Genomic DNA, 19,810 nt, shown 5'->3' on the forward strand with positions numbered 1-19,810 from the left:
AAGTGCAATCTATGGGGCTTCTGCTCTATCATGGTGAACCAGTAAAGATTTGCTACTCAATCTGCATTTACATTGAGCAAATCTTCCTGATTCACATCAGTCCAATTCCACTTCTTATTCTTCATAAAGACATGGTACAATTGTGTTAGCACCACTGAAAAATCAAGCAAGATTCTGGAATACTGTAACATTGAGTCGTTCCTGGAATGAAGATCAACCACTTCTAGACATGATTGCCATTCATGTTAAAATCAACCTTAACAGGCTACAGTCCACAAGTTTACAATACCTCTAGTTATACAAAGTTATACTTGGACTATTGCAGCAGCATGTTGTTACAATGAAGTCCCTCAATATTTTCTCTCAAATATCCAAATAATCTTCTTCACTAAACCATTTTAACTGAAGAGACAATTACCAAAGCCCTGCAAAACTTTAGCAGTGAAGGATCCTTGGTGAGGATCTGACTTCGTATGACAACATAGCTTAAGAGTACAATCATTTACATACTGCTTGTGATGGTGCTCGTCACATCCAATCTTCTGCAAATTGCAGCAAATCACATTTTATAAAAGGAAAGCTAGGATCCCACCAACTCCACACATGGGACCTGAGAAGTTGCTAAAAGATGCTGTTCATTATTGACTATCTAACCTAAAATTATCTTCTAGCCACTGCAAAATGATATTCCTACTTATGCATTAGATACAGCTGTTATAGGAATCATTCCATCACTGGAAGTGCCTTTGACAAAAACTCTGCTCCTTTGAGTTCTTCCACTTGCCCCTTCAAGAAATTAAGAACTGGCATTGGTTTGCAGTAGGCTGGTTGGTCACTAGGTTTAACTTGTGAATATGTTCCATATTTCATGATTCCTGCATAGAAATCATAGAAGATGTTATCATATTTAGATTAAAGCAACCCCAGATATAACATTGGTGGATCTGAGCAAAATCTGAATGACCCTCCAATTGAGTTTCAACTTTGCAAGTGAATATTTTCTCACATTTTAATATTCATTGAGTCCACCACAACCTGACACTTAGTCTGATGTGAAATGTCATGCATTTGAAATCTTCAAAATTTCTCACGAGTCATGCAGCATGGAGACAGATAACTCAATTCAGCAAGTCTGCATTAACCATTGAGCACCATCTGTGCCCATCCTACAACCATAACACTTTATTCTCCTCAACTCCTTCCAAATTCTACATTCACCTATACACTAGGATAATTTAGTTAACCAAGCAACCTTTAGTAAATCTTGAGACTGGCCATATTCCTTTCTAAGTCTACGAACTGCTTATCATAGATATCCTCCTTATCCTCCCTAATAATGGAACTATCTGCACCAATGTCAATATGCATCACTAATGATGTTACCCAATCAGGAATAGGATCTTAAAGTTTTCTTGCTTCGCATTACACTTGGGTAAAGTATAAATGCTGAACAAAGTAAATTCTGTGTATTTGCAGCTAATGTAATATTGTGTGCCTTCCTCTTTGTGATGCCTTCAATGGTGGTGTTGCATTAGAAACACTGCTTTTGTCTATTTTTAAAATTTTGTTTTTGCGTTTTGGTTTTTTTTTCTTACCTGTTTCCTTGAGTTGCAATTTTTTTAACTCCTGTAATGTGTTCTTGTTTCCTGTATGAGTGGTACTAATTATAATTATAACACGGATACAAGCCCTTCAGCCCAAATGGTCCATGCTGGCCAAGATTCCTCTCTGGGCGAGTCCCATTTGCCTGTGTTTGAGTCCTAGCCCTCCAAACATTTTGTATTCATGTACCTGTCCGAGTGCCTTTTAAATGTTGTTATTGCCACTTTTTCTGACAGCCTGTTCAATATATTGACCTTTCTCTGAGTGAAAAAGTTGCCCCTCAGGTTCCTATTAAATCTCCCCCCTCACCTTAAACCTAGGCCCTCTAGTTCTTTCCACATACTGCAAAAAAGGCTGTGCACTTTCACCCTATCTATGCCCCTTATATTTTTATACACCTTGACAAAATTATCACTGATTCTCCAATGCTCCAATAAGAAGTCCCAACCTCCTCAACCTCTCTCCATAACTCAGTCCCTCAAGTTCTGGCAATATCATTGTAAACATCCACTGCACTCTTTTCCAGCTTAATGCCACCTTTCCTATAGCAAGGTGACCAAAACTGAGCTGAATGTTCCAAACACACACTCACCAATATCTTATACAACTGCAACATACCATCCCAGCTTCTACGCACAGTGCACTGAATGATGAAGACCAGTATGCCAAAAGTTTTCTTCACCACTCTACTTATCTGCAACACCGCTTTCAGGGAACCAAGTACTCGTACTCATTGGTCCTTCTGTTTTTCAACACTCCCCAGGGTCCTACCACAACAGGACTGATTGCCAGAACAGTCTTCCAGTCCAGCTCCTTCCAGTCACCTGATCCTGTTTAGATCAGATCTTTAGGGTTTGTCCTTTGACTGTGATCTGCCATTATATTCACGACTGGCAAAGAACAGAACAACCTGGCACTTGTGGCTGTGATCTCCATGAAACATGCCATTTATCTGTCAATGTAACTTCTACAAACTGGATGTCTTTAGCTTTCTGTGGAATTACTAATTTAGTGAATGATAAATACTCATGAAAATAAATTTCTTTGAGCAAATTGCTTCTTTTGCTCCCTTCATTGCAGAATTCAATGCATTCTCAGCACTTTCCATTCAAGAAATATTGTTTCCCGGGACAGACAGCTCCAAACTGGATGTGACAATTTACAAACCTCAGTTTTTCTCCTCAATACTGTATTACTGGAGTTACTCTATTCCAGTCCAATTATAAGACACACCAATATACAGAGTCCTCTAACTTATATTCATATGATGATATCATGGCATTCTGTGAGCAGATGACTTTATGCTCATATTATTCATGTTCTTTGAGTCACTATGTGTGAGGATGGTGGAAGCAGTCAATCATAGCTCCAAAACATAACTAGATGGGTGTTTGAGGGGAAAAGTTATTTTCCTAGCAATGAGGAAAAACTAGGAGATACGAACTAAAAACAGAAAAGGCTAGAAACACACAGCAGATCAGGCAATATAGGTGGAAGGAGAAGCAGACTTAATATGTTTAGTCAAAGGCATTACATCAGGATTAGGTACCAACTGGTTTGCTCCACAAGGAGCATCTTTGTGCTTGAGCCCCCATTTTCTTTCTATTCCCACCAAAACATTGACGAAGGATGGCCTTCCACAGCAAGATGGAACTTTGAAACCAACATTAAAAACTAAGCCCAGGTAAAGGGTCTTGAGCCAAAGAATTAACCATCCATTTCCCTCCACAGATGCCGCCTGACCCACTTTTTTTTGGGTTGCACCATATTCCAGTGTCTGCAGCCTCTTGGGCCTCTTTAATTTTGCATTGAAGTCAGATGATAGAGCTTTTAGAACTCAAGAGTGAACCTGGATCTCTGGAGTTGTGAAGCTCCCACTTTGTGGCATTCTGAGGGCATGAATAAAAGATTTTTTTTTAAAAAAAAGGTCTCGCTGAGAACACCCAAATAAGTCAGGTGCAAAATGTTAAACAATTGAGCTGATTACTCACATGCCACGTAGAGTGATGCATTCTTACTCAAGGCATATCCCAGATGGTTTCTTGCCACGCATGTATATATGCCCTCATCAGACTTTCCTTTACGCCCCTGGTTCAGCTGATAGAAGAAGAGGGAGCCGTGAGGCAGGAGAGTCCGTTGGGATTGAGGGTCGTCCTTGCTGGTCTCCACTCGTTCGCCATTCCTGTACCACTCGATAACTGGCTGGGGCCTGCCCTCTGCCCGGCAATTCAGGGTAGCCGGCTCACCCCGGAACACGGCAAGGTCAGTTGGATGTTCAACTATCTCAGGGGGAGATTCATCCAGACGTAATCTGGAATCTGAAATACAAAAAAAATTACTTATCAGCAACACAACACTTCGAAGAAACTCAGCCTCAATAAATGTAGGATAGAGTCACAAAGAAAGCCTTTGGCACATTGGCTTTCATATGTTTGTAGATCAAAGTAATGAGTACAGGAGACGGGATGTTATGTTGAAGTTGTACAAGACATTGAGGAGGCCTAATTTGGAGTATTGTGTGCAGTTTCAGTCACCTACCTACAGGTAAGATGCAAGTAAGATTGAAAGAGTGCAGAGAAAATTTACAAGGATGTTGCAGGGACTAGCGGACCTGAGTTATAAGATTGAATAGGTTAGAACTTTATTCCGTAGAATGTAGAAGATTGAGGGGAGATTTAATAGAGGTATACAAAATTATGAGGGGTACTTTATACTTTATTGTCGCCAAACAATATAGATAAGGTAAATGCAAGCAGTCTTTTTCTACTGAGATTGGGTGAGACTGCATCAAGAGTTCATGGGCTAAGGGTGAAAAGTGAAATGTTTAAAGGGAACTTAAGGGGAAACATCTTCACTCAGAGGGTCACGAGTGTGTGGAACAAGCTGCCAGTGCAAGTGATGGATGTGATTTTGATTTCAATGCTTAAGAGAAATTTGGATAGATACATGGATGGAAGGAATATCGAGGGCTATGGTCCAGGTGCAGGTTGATGGCAGTAGGCATGAAGGCCCTGTTTCCATGCTGTAGTCTTCTATGACTCTATTAACTCTACTTTACTCTCCTAAAGGAGAGTCAGTTTCTACTCTAAATTTCCAGCATCTGCACGTTTTGATCTTCAAGTTATTGCAAATAGATATTTATTAAAACCACAGTTAGCCACCACAAATCTCTGGTCTTACACTAATATGTTGACCCACAACAGCCTTCCTCCACCCAGTTCAGAGATGGGTGTCAAATATCAGGCTTGCTGGAAACACTCAAATTCCCACGTGGGCACATGGCCAAGTGGTTAAGGCATTGGACTAGCGACCTGAAGGTCGTGAGTTCGCGCCCTAGCCGAGGCAATGTGTTGTGTCCTTGAGCAAGGCACTTAATCACACATTGCTCTGCGACGACACTGGTGCCAAGCTGTATGGGTCCTAATGCCCTTCCCTTGGACAACATTGGTGTCGTGTAGAGGGGAGACTTGCAGCATGGGCAACTGCTGGTCTTCCATACAACCTTGCCCAGGCCTGCGCCCTGAAGAGTGAAGACCTTCCAGGCACAGATCCATGGTCTCGCAAGACTAACGGATGCCTTTATATAAATAGGTGCTGACTTGCATTGGTTTATGGCTTTAGAGAATCTAGAATTAATCCCCAGATCTGCACAATCCCTGCAGACTTTCACATAAAGTAGTTGTTCTTTATTGCTTGCCCTCCACAGCAAGGACTGTTGTCTCTGTTGAAGGCCACGACAGTAAGTTCACATACAGATTACCTTCCAACAGGTAATCCTAATCAATATGCCTCTCTCCATCCTGAGGCAATGAACCAAATTCTATTGCAGTTGCTACTAATCCAATCCAACAGTGGTTTACACTGCAGTTTTGCATCTCGGTCATTCTGGGTACTTGGTGAAGAGACTGACTTTTTTAAATATGAGAACATTACTGAAAGAGACTAGCCGTTAGAAGCAGAAAGTATGACATGTAACAGAACAACATCCCTAGCTCAGATGGACACTAAATTCCCTCAGAAACCCCATGGCCCAAAGTTACATTAGGATTAGTAAATCATCCAGGAGAAATTGTACCCATGTCATTTACCTTGCGTATCTGTCAAAATAAATTCAACTATCTCACCAAATTTCACTCATTCTCCAGATTTCCCATTTGCCTCCATACAGCCTGGCCAATTACGAGGCTGTTTTTTAACAATGTGCCGAGTACACATGAGAGTGCTGAGTTTATTTCGCCACACAATAATTTTCCTGTACAAGTCTTTGCTTAAATACAAACAACTGAAATACCCACAGTGCTTCCTCCAACTCAGCTATCAAAACAGGAAACTTTTTTTTAATAATAGCCTGCACACACGGAGGTCTTATTGTTCCAATAGCCTCTGACCTGAGCCACCATGTTGAACTGTCCGAGTTCCTGCATGACTCACTGGAAAGTATGCAGCCATGGGATCTATCAGACCTCTTGAATCAACAGAATTCTTCCACAGGAGCAAGCAGGAAAACATTAGAATTTGGAAGTATCCAAACGCACTATTTGACTGAAAGTTTGTCATTTTGTAAGAAAGTTGTATTAGACATTACTCACTAAATAACTAATGAGAGAGAATTTTCAACTTGTATATCAACTCCCAAAAAGGTGACATTGTCAGCAAGTAGGGCTGTGAATCCCGATAGCAGGCAGCTCAGTAAAATGGTCATACCACATTTTAGATCATCCATTTGCAGGAAGTGTATGTTATATTTTGGGGATAATATAGAAGAATCTACAATTTGGGGAAGCACAGCAGTGCCACTGCCTCACAGCACCTAACCATAGGTATGTGTGGAGTTTGCACATTCTCCTTGACCACACTGGTTTCCCCAGGATGTTCTGGTCTCCTCCCATATTCCAGGGATGCTCAAGTTGGCCCTGGCAAATCACATCTAGGCCTGTGGGTGAATGGTAGAGTAAGTGGAGTTGATGAGAAAGTGGAAAGAATAAAAATTGAGAGTAATGTGGGATTCGTATAAACAAGAGGTTGATGGTCAGCTTGGATTTAGTGGGGTGAAGAGACCTTTTCCATGCTATTTCTCTCTACGAATTTATGACTCTCAGAACTTTCTAATTCCCACATAAGGCTAGGTAAGAGAGAGACATTCTCATGAGATAAAAAGCAAAATTCAAGAAGGTTAATTTGAAATTCATCGCTCACCTCAGAGAGAATTTTAGATCCAATGAAATGTGTGTGTAATAATTGTGTTAATATAGAGACACTGCAAATAACTCACACTTTGCCATCAATTCCGGAGCATGGCAAAGTTATGAAAGAGGGTGTTGGAACTTCTGAAAAATATTAAGTTGCGTAAGTCCCCAGGGCCAGACAGGATATACCCCAAGTTACTACCAGAAGCAAGGGGAGAGATTGCTGGAAATTTAATGCATCTTCCCTGGCCACAGCAATAGTACCAGAGGGCTGGAGGATGGCAAATGTTATTCTGCTGTTCAAGAAAGGTAATAAGATAATCCTGGGAAATAAAGTCAAGATGTTATGCTTATTCAAGATAACGTTGTGAAATCATTGCCATCCAACCAAAAGAGGAGACAGGAACTCCATTTCTTGTTTCTTCTGACCAAACAGACTTTCTCAGTGCCTTGGGTCATGTTTTCAAGTCTCTGAAGTTAAACTAAGGAACAAAACCAGCGGTGGGATTCTAAAGATATGGACTTTGGTCTTCCTGATAGATGGAGGTAAATTCTGTTTCATCAAAGTGGCCGTTGTGAAAGCAGATAGGACAACAGAGCTAAATCCATTCACATTTGGTTTTAACATGGCTGTTAGTTAGGGAGTCTGAAGTTCTGACTTTACTCAATGCAGCCAATCTGTCACCCAATGGCATGCATTCACCTTAACTTTACACAAGTTTTCACCCCTTTATTTTACATGCTAAGCATCATTCTTGTTGTCTATATTCTTCCATTATTATAACCTCAGGAATGAGGATGTCCTAGTTTCACTTCAGCTTTCTATATTCTGAGGTGGCTAATAATGTTAACGTGGGGACTGCAGACTTCTCCTGTCAATGGGGCAAGTTGTAGCTGACAGGTTGATGTGAGTGGTGTGCACCTCCATCACTTATACAGGGTATCCGTGCTCCCAATGCATGGCCTTGAGATCCGCAATACCATTCCAAGTGCTCCTGCTTGGGCAGCATCACTGACCAACACATCCCTTCCCGGTGAGCTTAATTCACTCAGTGGCCACTTTATTAGGTACACCTGTACACCTGCTTATTAATGCAAATATTTAATCAACCAATCATGTGGCAGCAACCCAATGCATAAAAGCACGCAGATATGGTCAAGAGGTTCAGTTGTTGTTCAGATCAAATATCAGAATGGATCAGAAATGTGATGTAAGTGACTTTGACCATGGAATAATTGTTGGTAACAGATGGGGTGATTTGAGTATCTCAGAAACTGCTGATCTCCTGGGATTATCACGCATGACAGTCTCTAGAGTTTACAGAGAACTTTGCCAAAAACAAAAGCATCCAGTGAGTGGCAGTTCTGTGAGTGAAGATGGCTTGTTAATGAGAGAGGTCAGAGGAGAATGGCCAGACTGGTTCAAGCTGACAGGAAGGCGACAGTAACTCAAGTAACCACGTGTTACAACAGTGGTGTGCAGAAGAGCATCTCTGAATGCACAACACGTTGAACCTTGAAATGGATGGGCTACAGCAGCAGAAGACCACAAACATACGCACAGTGGCTACTTTATTAGATACAGGAGGTGCCTAAGAAAGTGGCCACTGAAGTGTACATTCTCTGCACGTTTTGGCAGAAGGGGTTTGGAACGTCACCACCCACCCCAACAATCTCCAATGCACCTGAACCGACAATCACCGCTGTGGCCGCAAGATCAGTCTTCTGGAGAGTGAACCTTTAAAAGCACCTGATACGGATGGTGACCCTAGCCATGTGCCTAAGCTGCACAATTTAGCCGTTGGGTGTATTTGCATTTTCCATCTCTCCCTGCCTCAAGTTGCGGTTTCAAACTGCTTTAAGAAGACCACTATCATCCTGGAACTCTAGAAAATCTAAGTAATGTGCATTAATGATTGCTGCCCAGTGCCTTTGACGTCCACCATCATGAAGCGTTTAAAGAGGCTGGTCATGGCCCATATAAACTCCAGCCTCCCAGGCAATGTGAACCCACTGCAATTAACCTACCCCTGAGACAGGTCTACAGCAGACATCATTTCCCTGGTCCTATACTCATTTCTGGGGCATCTGGACAGTAAAGACAGCGATGTCAGACTATTGTTTATTGACTACAACTCTGCATTCAATGCCATAATTCTAAACAAGCTCATCTCCAAACTCCTAGACCTGGGACTCAACACCTCCCTTTACAGTTTGATCCTTGACTTCCTCACCAATGGACCACAATTATTTAGGACAGGTGGCAACACCTGCACCTTGATTTTTCTCAACATTGATGCCCCACAAGGCTGCGTCCTCAGTCCCCTATGCTGTTCTCTATGCACTCATGACTAGATTCTGCTCCAGCTTCATCTACAAGTTTGCAGGTAATACCACCATAGTGAGCCATATCTCATATAGTGATAAATCAGAGTACAGGAGGGAGATTGCCTAGTGAAGTGGTGTCATGGCAAAAAGAGCAGGTCACCAACTTTAGAAGGGGGAGTGTTGCATGGTGTCACGCTCTTGTTTACATCAATGGTACTGAGGTCAAGAGGGCTAAGAACTTCAAGTTTCTAAAGTAATCTGTCCTGGCCTAACTAGATTGACACCACAGCCAAGAAAGCTCATCAGCACCTTTATTTCCTCAGGAGGCTAAAGAGATTGGGCATGCCCCCTTTGACTCTCAATAATTTTTAATCACCATAGAAAACATCCTATCTAGATACATCACAGCTTGGTACAGCAACAGATCTGCCCATGATTGCAAGAAACTGCAAAGAGTTATGGGCTCAGTTCAGCAAATCATGGAAGCCAACCTCCCCTCCGTGAACTCTGTCTACACTTCTCACTGCCTTGTTAAAGCAGAGAGCAAAATCAAAAATCCCACTCACTGTAGACATTCCCTCTTCTTCCCTCTCCCGTTGAATAGAAGATACAAAAGCAAGAGAGCACTTATCACCAGACCCAAGGACAGCTTCTACCCCACCGTTTTAACACTATTGAATAGTTCCCGAGAACAATAAGAGAGACTCTTGACCTCATAGTCTACCTCCCTATGGCCTTGCACCTTGCACTTGCACTCCCTTTCTGTTCTATAACACTTTACTCTACACTCTGTTATTGTTTTACCTTGTACGATCTCAGTGTGCCTTCACAGTGGGTTGATCTGTATAAATGGTGTGCAAGACAAGTTTTTCACTGAACCTTGTCACATCTGATAAGAATAAACCAATTCACCAATTCAATCCTGATGTTTGGTGCTGTCTGTGTGGATTTTGCACAATCACCCCATAAATATCCAGTGGACACTGCAGTTTCTTTCCACATCTGAAGGAAAATGAAGCCCCCCATTTTGCTTTAAAATAGATTAAATAATGTCTTGACTCCCTTTCTCTTCACCATTTACACCTCGGACTTCAACTACTGCACAGAATCTTGTCATCTTCAGAAGTTTTCTGATGACTCTGCCATAGTTGGAGGCATCAGCAAGGGAGATGAGGCTGAGTACAGGGCTACGGTAAGAAACTTTGACACATGGTGTGAGCAGAATTATCTGCAGCTTAATGTGAAAAAGACTAAGGAGCTGGTGGTAGACCTGAGGAGAGCTAAGGTACCGGTGACCCCTGTTTCCATCCAGGGGGTCAGTGTGGACATGGTGGAGGATTACAAATACCTGGGGATACGAATTGACAATAAACTGGACTGGTCAAAGAACACTGAGGCTGTCTACAAGAAGGGTCAGAGCCGTTTCTATTTCCTGAGGAGACTGAGGTCCTTTAACATCTGCCGGACGATGCTGAGGATGTTCTACGAGTCTGTAGTGGCCAGTGCTATCATGTTTACTGTTGTGTGCTGGGGCAGCAGGCTGAGGGTGGCAGACACCAACAGAATCAACAAACTCATCTGTAAGGCCAGTGATGTTGTGGGGGTGGAACTGGACTCTCTGACGGTGGTGTCTGAAAAGAGGATGCTGTCCAAGTTGCATGCCATCTTGGTCAATGTCTCCCATCCACTACATAATGTACTGGGTGGGCACAGGAGTACATTCAGCCAGAGACTCATTCCACCGAGATGCAGCACAGAGCGTCATAGGAAGTCATTCCTGCCTGTGGCCATCAAACTTTACAACTCCTCCCTTGGAGGGTCAGACATCCTGAGCCAATAGGCTGGTCCTGGACTTACTGCATAATTTACATATTACTATTTAACTATTTATGGTTCTATTACTATTTATTATTTATGGAGCAACTGTAACAAAAACCAATTTCCCTCTGGGATCAATAAAGTATGACTATGACTAGATTAATGACTGTGAATTGGCCATAATGTGTATCTGAGTGATAGAATGTGGAGGAGTTGGTTTAACGTGGGGTAAATAAAATAAAATAGGGTTAGTGTAAGACAGTGTGTGATGGTCACTTTGACTCAATAGCCTGTTTCCATGCTTTAATTCTTTATAACTTACCCACCTGTAATGACAGCAAGTGCTCCCTGCCCAATATGATGTAAGTTTTGGAAACCCATTAAGCATAGAACATACAAGACAAGATGTTGCCAAACTTCTAGGCTAAGTTACCCTGAACAGTAAGAATGATCTCCCATACGTTTCTCCCATAAAAGTTAAAGATTCTGCAGAATCCTGTTAATTAGCATACAGGTAAAAAAGTTTCCATTCCCTCCATTTATTAGGTGTCAACTCATTGGAATTTCCTATAACTAACGCGGCCTCATATCCTGCACAGATCCCAGGAAACACTTCCCTTCTTATCAAGGTCGCTGACATGAAAGCTTTTTCAATCTTCAGTAACTGCTATGAAAAGCAAAGGAAGCAAGTCATTGTCAAAACTGGGCTATTTCTACTGCAGACAGGAAGCTGAAGCATACAAGAAAGGAGTCAGTGCCTGACTTTAGAAACAAGCATTACGAACATCAGCAACCGAGCCTTGACGTCAGGATGTCCGCCTTTTCTTCTGAAGGGGCTCTGGAACAGTTGTGTTTGTGATAAAGAATTGTTGTTGGTGCCTTTGTATGCGAGGCTACAAGAGCCATTTAGTCTGCTTTAAACACAAGAGATTCTGCAGATGCTGGAAATCCAGGAGTAACACACAGAAAACTGGATGAACTATGGTAAGGAATAAAGGGCCAACATTTTGAACTGAGACCGATTTTCAAGTCCTGATGAAGGGTCTCGTTCCACAATGCCAACTCTTTACTCCCTTCCATAGATGCTTCCTGGTCTGCTCTGCTGAGCTTCTTAAAGCAGACTGTGTTAGTCTGCTTTAATCCTTGATGTGTAAGTTGGTGCTGTGCTCACCAGCAGCACTAGACAAAAAGATATTTAATCATGTTCCCGTAATCAGCAACAATATCAATTGGGAAGGTATTTTGTCCTTCACTACTTCCTGCTAAGGAACTAAAACTAGAAATTGTATTAGAAAAAAATACTTATCCCTATTTTGATTAAATGTGTATGCCATGCATTCCGGGCATGTTTTGAAGTGTTTCAGCCATTTCCAGCACAAATCCTCCCAGTTGGGAGACTAAACCAAGCATTTTCTGTCATTATTCACCTGAGCTCGGATACCACTAACCAAATGGAATTTTGCACCTGTGATCTGATTATTGGCTTTTCAGTCACAGCTGGGAAGCTGGTAAATCATACAGCAATTTGGGAACACAATGGGACATTGATTTTATCATTAGGCAGTGTCCCACATTGACTTCCACTAGCAGTCCTTCTGCACAGCAGCACCAGGAGAGGTAGATGCTTCTCTGTATTGTGCACCCCTCTGCAAGTTACTGCCATTCATTAGCCTAGCAAACTCTACTAGGACCAGAACAAAATGGAGTGGGGGGGGAAATGAAATGTGGGAGAAGAGGTGCTTCATTCATACATCACTGTGCTGCTTAACTCTCCTCCCAAATTCCAAGTCTTCCCTCACTTCCCCACCTCAATACCAGGCACACAAAGAGCCACAGGCTGTTCTTTTTAAACCACATCGATCGACTTCAGAGCCAGCGGCAGACAAACGATAGACACAGAGTAACACAGACAAAATGCCGGAGGAACTCAGCAGGTCAGGCAGCATCTGTGGATGGGAATAAACAGGCAACATTTTGGGCCGAGACCCTTCATCAAGACTGGAAAGGTAGGGGGAAGAAGCCAGAATAAGGTGTGAGGAGGGGAAGGAGTACAAGCTGGCAGGTGATAGGGGAAGTCAGGTGGGTGGGGGAGGGGGAATCAAGATGGGAGGTGATAGGTGGAAAATGAGATTGATGAGGTTGACAAATGCAGTTTATTATTATTATTATTGAGATACGGCACAGAATAGGCCACTCTGGCCCTTCGAACTGCATCGCCCAGCAGCTCCTAATTTTCCATGGACAATTTAAAATAACCAATTAACCTACTAACCAGAATGTCTTGGACTGTGGGAAGAAACCAGAGCACCTGGAGGAAACCCATGCATTCCACAGGGAGGATGTTCAGACTCCTTACAGATGACGTCAGACTGAATTTCAAACTCTGATGCCCTGAGCTGTAATTGTGTCGTGCTAACCGCTATGCACCCCAAGTTGTATTGTTTGCAAATAGGAGAAAATTACAACAGCTAGCTGTTAAAGTGATCCAAACATTGCTTGCAACACACACACACACACACACACACACACACACACAAAATGTTGGAGGAACTCAGCAGGCCAGGCAGCATCTATGATAAAAAAGAGAGTACGGTCAACATTTCGGGCCAAGACCCCTCAGCAGAACTGAAGAAACATTACTTTTTTTGGTAATACCTGATTAAGCCTTTAGGAATACATAGCACCCTCTTTCTGCTCCAACAATAGTTTCAATCCAGTTCTAAAGCTCAAGATAAGCATTATAAACCATAAGCAAGTCAGGACAGGCAGGGGTGATCGATTCTCTGTCTTGAAGACCAATTGGGCTTCCACATAATTGTTATTGCCTTCCCCACTCCCTCCAAGAATTACCACTGAACTTAATTATGCAACTCAATACCATGGGATTAGAACTCCTGTACTCTCAACAGGCCAATACTACACGACCATTCAATTGGCTTACCAGTGCTAACACTGGATGTGCATTAGCAGAGGTGAATTAATTGTCTCATCAAATATCGATCAGGAACTTGGATGATCAGGAAACAATCAGGAGCAGAAATTCATGACTACAACTACCCTGGCTGAAGTCAAACAGCTCCTTCCAGCTTCAGTTTCATTACATGAATAATGGAGTTGCTTTTTTCAGGTGAAGTCATGAACAATCACTGTTCAGTTTAGTGTGTTTTCAATCAGAAATTACATTTTACATTGCTTTTTTTTCCTAATTTTCATTTATACATGGTGGCCCCAATGGCCAAAGCAGGTCATTCAAGGCAAAATTGCCTTTAAACTAGATCAGGGCTTCACCTGCCTTATATTGATAATCTTCTGGACCTCAGCAGAAATCAGATGGAGCTCTGGAGGTACTATATTTACGTTTGAAGATGCAAGCTCATTGAAGCTCTAAAGAACAGTCTGACCCAATCATGAAGAAACCAATATTCAGTAGGGTGGAGAGAAGAAATCAGTGTGACACTTTTTTTAATTGCATGTCGACTTTACAAGCACTGTTAATCCAGGCTATGATTCCATCCATTTCAACGAATGCCTTCTGAAAGCTTACCAAAGTGCTCCGTATCCTGGTTGATCCCAAGATAGGCTTCTGAATACATCATCCCTTTCCTGAGACCACCTGCTCCAACTCTTTAACATTAATTTTTGGTGACCATTTCAGGAATATCATCCCAAAGATGTGAGGATGACTACACTCAATTTATCTCCCAAGCCTCCTGAGTCGCAGGTAATTCCCCAATCTGTATTCCCTACTGGAAAGTGGTACAAAATGTCTTCAGACCATAGTTACTGTATTACAGCTGAGTAATGCTTAAAGCTGCTTGTACAGAATGATCCCAAATTCTATGATGTCAAAGCAGCTGCGGCTGCAAGGTCATACTCCTTATTCATTACCAGTATAGCACTCATTAGAAAGTAAAATCAGCAAACTGTACTAATTTCGCATTCCATGTGAAGTTGGCCTTATTTCAGCCCAGAGGATTAAGAAAACAAATGATTTCTATACAAGTAGTCTGTGCACTGCATCCAGAACAAGGAAGACAGTCTATTCTTCCCATCAGACAGCTGAAGTGCCCTGAAATGTGAAATCCCTGAAGCAACTGAAGATGTTTTAACAAAATCTAGTAGCAACATCAATAGCATACATTAATGTCCAGCCTCATTGGGAAAGAGAGACTGGTCAGAGATTGGGTGTTAATACAAGGACCAAATCTTAATCCCGCACATATCCAGTCTGGCTCTTTGCGTGGGAAAGTGACACACACAAATGTTTACTCGTGCTTAATATGTGGTTTTCCAAAACAAAATATACCAGAAAATGACACTGAACAGAAATCACAATTTTCAGAACAGTTCCACTTTATAATAATTCACCTCCACTAGTAAATCTGTGGCTCAGTAGCAAGATTCAGAAAGCTCTGTGCCTGAGCCTCAGACTGGAATCTTGAGGAAAGCCTTATAAGCAAAAATTTAATGCAGTACTGAGGGAGTGCTGTCTTTCAGCAGAGACAGCTCTCAGTCTGTCCTCTCAAGTGGGCATAGTTAACTCCACTGTTCTTAGAGTCTGAATACTCCTCCCAGCACCTTTCAATTCATTTGCAATAGCCAAGCTCAGACAATGAATGCCAGCGAGGGTGTGTGACTGGGTAAACAGTCATAACAACATTACCCAAATATAATCAGGTATGGGCACCCTGCTACTAATACTGAAACTATTCAACTCAGCCCAGGGACTGAATGTGGGATCATCCTTACCTGTATCACAGTACATGTGATGCATTAATTACATACCTAACTTTCAAGGGTTGCATTTTAACCTTAGCTTGGTTGTTCCCCTGGCTACTAGTGTAATTGCTGTTTACCAGAACAGGAGACAGATTCTTCACCAGGTGCGTGCCTGAGTACTGCACTCCATAGCAGAAGAAAATGACAAGACAGTATTAAAACAGAAATTACTAAAGAACTAAGGAAGACATAATTACAATAAGTGCTTGTAATTCTAGAACTCAAGGTTAAAATTTTACCTCAAAGGGGAAGAATAGTTTTAAAGAGTTTAATTAAGGTGGTGACAATTACATATACAAAACATTGGATGCCATATCAGTCTGCGGCTGTAAAGAAGCGCTTGAAACAGATGTTAGATCCCTTTAACATACAAACAAAAGAATTGCTGTTTTGGGTATACCGGTTTGAACTGAGTGCCATGCCCAACTGGCTTGCTATGTGTTTGGATTATTTGTTTGTTTTTTTGTTTATTATTGAGATATACAACATGCACTGCCCAGCAACCCATATATTTAACCCTAAACTAATCACAAGGCAATTAACAATGACCAATTAACCTATTAAGCGGTACGTCTTTGGACTGTGGGAGGAAACCCACATGTTCACAAGGAGGATGTATAAACTCCTTACAGAGGACACCGGAACTGAATTCCAAAACGCCGAGCTGTATTAGTGTCACTGTTCGGCAGCTTTCTTAATTGAAATGGCACGACTTTTTCATTATTGCAAGGTCAGTATGGAGGATGGTGGGCTTACAAAGGACGTTGGAACCGAACTAAGACTGCAACCTCCTCAAGCTCCTGCCCTACGCTGCCCCACGTGGCATCCACCATCTCCCTTCCATATTTTCCATTTGCACAAACACTCCTCTCCGCAGCTGAGAACGCTGTTGTGACACCTTCCTGTCTTCTCTGAAGGACATCAGAGTGCTGGGGATTACAGGTTACAAACTGCCAATTTACAGACACCCCTGGATCAAACTCCTACAATATTATTAAATTCAAAATATCCAATGTATGCACATAGGTTCATTCTGACAAGTGGCAGAATAATTTCCTGTCTCTACTTTTGTGGTTCATTCAATACAGTCTTGCATGTTTTTCATGCCATTCATTACAATACTGTGCAGCAGTGGTGACCATATCAAGTGATTTTTATGTACTTTCCAACTTATGGACAAAATCAACTTCTGTTAAAAAAATGGAACCTTGTTATTAGCTAGGGATGTCCACAGAGCAAATATGGGCAGTGCTCGGAGTCCTTCAGCGTTGCTGCCGAGACAACACCTGGCGCCTCTCTTCCTGTATACCACCCACCTTCTGATGGCTGTATTTATCTTCAACCCTCAAGAACCTTGCGGCCTCTATCATTGCCATCTCTCTCTGGCACTGCACTAATCCTTGCTGTGCGTTTAAACATAATATTTAATGCAGCATATTTGTCGAGTTTGTGTTGTGGAATTCTGCAGGTTAGACTTTTAAAAACAAAATACTTGAAATGAGACAAGTCATGGCTAGCCCTGAATGATTTTGTCACTTTTAACTTGTGTCAGAATGGCGTTACCCACATAGACCTTGCCAGCACATGGTATCATATGAATTATTCATGGTGAACAAGATCAACAAGCTTCAGACTACATTGACTCCTCAGTAGCAGCATAAACTAATCACTTGAATTATCCTAAACCTGCTGATCATAATTCTGAATGTTTCATTCTTAAGGGACAATATCTGGGGTGCCAAACTTTTACACAGACTGGTTGGTCTCTGGCCACAGGACGTGGTTGAATTGAATGCTAGATAGAAACAAGACACAGATGGATTCAGTGCTGGAGATGGCAAATGAGATCAGTGTGGTTAGACAAAAAGATGGCAATGGACACAATGTAATCTGATGGGCTGAAAGGCCCATTTTGGCAATACGACTCTATGACACACAGAATATTTAACTAAAATCCTTCTTCCAATGGGTGTTAAAGATACCATGCTGCATATTAAGGAGGGGTAACAAGTTCTTCCAACATTATTTGCTCACCCAGCAGACCGTGCGCTTTCATCTCACCATCTTCTTCACAAAAAGTAGCTTTTCCATTTACTTTTAAAGCAAGTATTAATGAGGGTAAGGAATATGATGACTTGGATTACATCGATTTCAAAGCTCAAAGTAAATTTATTATCAAAGCACGTATATGTCACCATATACTACCCTGAGATTCATTTACTTGCAGGCATTCACAATAGAACAAAGAAATACAATAGAATCAGTGAAAAACGGCACACAAAGACGAACAAGCAAACAATGTGCAAAAGAAAACAAACTGTGCAGCTACAAATAATAATAATAAATATGTAAATAAAATAATACAGAACTCATGAGCTGTGGAGCCCTTGAAAGTGAGTCCATCGGTTGTGTTCAGTGTTGAGGTGAGTGAAATTGTCCATGCTGGTCAGGAGACTGGTGGTAAAGAATAACTATTCTTGAACCCAAGGCTCCCGTACCTCCTTCCTTATGGCAACAGTGAGAAGAGAGCATGGCCTGGATGGTGGGGGTCCTTGATGATGGATGCTGCTTTCTTGTGGCAGCACTCCTTGTGGAGGTGCTCAATGGTGGGGAGGGCTTTTCCTGTGATGGACAAGAAAAGCTATTTTGACTCTTTGCTGTGGAGCCATGGAGACCAGAATGGCTCTTTGAAAGGTTATCCAATTTCTCCATCACCACCTCTTTTTTCCAATTCCCTATTGATGTTTCTATTTAGTCTGATTTTAACCACCATTATGGGCTGTATATTGCAGATCGTTACTTGCCCATACAAAAGAAGTCTCTAGAAATAAATTGTGTACTGTAAGGAATGATATCATGGAAATATTTCTAATGATGTAGTCCTGTCACAACTGCTTGGTAGGCAACGAGCCATTTCCCCATTGAAATAAGTGACGGGTTTAATTCCTGGAGAGATTTGTGCTGCTCCAGTTCTGATCTCTTTGGCCAGGGGTGGTGAATCTATGGAACATGTGCCCAATATGGCGCACGCAAAAGTTCCACTGGCACGCATGTTATGCCGTCCCTTCTGTCTTTAAAAATCCCTCCATTCTTTAAAAAGATGCATAATGATTAGCTTTACTTCCAAATGAAGCAGCAAATTATTTTTTACAACACCACAGCGGTAAAGTTTTCACAGGATTCCATATTTATTAATGCTAATTCATTAATCAGTGATAATCTCTGCTCAAAATTGCCATGACATGCAAAAGAGAATTTTTTAAGAAGATTATTGCCAATTTGGGAACGCACAACTGGCTTGGACCATCTATTCACTGTCCTGTAGGAAGTTAGAAATTCCTTCCTCACTGCACCTCACCTTTTCACTTCTTTCATACATTCTCTTTGATCATGGTTTTGCCTGCTTGTTCTATTATCTTCTTGTGTGGCTTGATATCATTTTGTTTTCTTACAGCTAATGGGAGCATTTCAGGAGATTTTATACAAACACAAGCTGTTACTCATTGAGAAATGTAACAACAGGACTGGGCAAGCAAGGGTGATTTCTCTTCTTTCAGCCATGTAGAGATCGATGTTAGTGGTCCACTGCCCATCAAGACTGGTATCAGTACAAACTGTCCAGGGAAACTAAACACGAGGAAATCTGCAGATGCTGGAAACTCAAGCAACACACACAAAATGCCGGTGGAATGCAGCAGGCCAGGCAGCATCTCTAGGAAGAGGTACGGTCGATGTTTCGGGCCGAGACCCTTCGTCAGGACTAACTGAAAGAGATAGTAAGAAATTTGAAAGTGGGAGGGGGAGGAGGAGATCCAAAATGATAGGAGAAGACTGGAGGGGGAGGGATGGAGCCAAGAGCTGGAAAGTTGATTGGCAAAAGGGATACAAGGCTGGAGAAGGGAGAGGAGCATGGGATGGGAGGCCTAGGGAGAAAGAAACAGAGGGGGCGGGTGGAGAGCCCAGAGATAGGTGGAGAGCAGGCAAGGAGTTATTGTGAGAGGGACAGAGGGAGGAAAAAAAAAGAGAAAGAAAAAAGGGGGAACAATAATAATAAATAAAGGATGGGGTAAGAAGGGGAGGAGGGGCACTAATGGAAG

The 19,810-nt window shown here is 42.0% G+C and overlaps 1 protein-coding gene across 2 annotated transcripts in view; it reads right to left on the reverse strand.

Moving 5' to 3' along the window:
• robo4 (roundabout, axon guidance receptor, homolog 4 (Drosophila)) overlaps positions 1-19,810 on the reverse strand; it is a 114,085-nt gene that overhangs the window by 92,827 nt on the left and 1,448 nt on the right. For both annotated transcript variants that reach the window (XM_072238372.1, XM_072238373.1), the window contains exon 2: positions 3,594-3,920. In XM_072238372.1, coding sequence (XP_072094473.1) covers positions 3,594-3,920 — 327 coding nt within the window. The remainder of the gene's footprint in view (positions 1-3,593; positions 3,921-19,810) is intronic.

Source organism: Mobula birostris, chromosome 20 (genome assembly GCF_030028105.1).
Source record: "Mobula birostris isolate sMobBir1 chromosome 20, sMobBir1.hap1, whole genome shotgun sequence".
NCBI classification, from domain to species: domain Eukaryota; kingdom Metazoa; phylum Chordata; class Chondrichthyes; order Myliobatiformes; family Myliobatidae; genus Mobula; species Mobula birostris.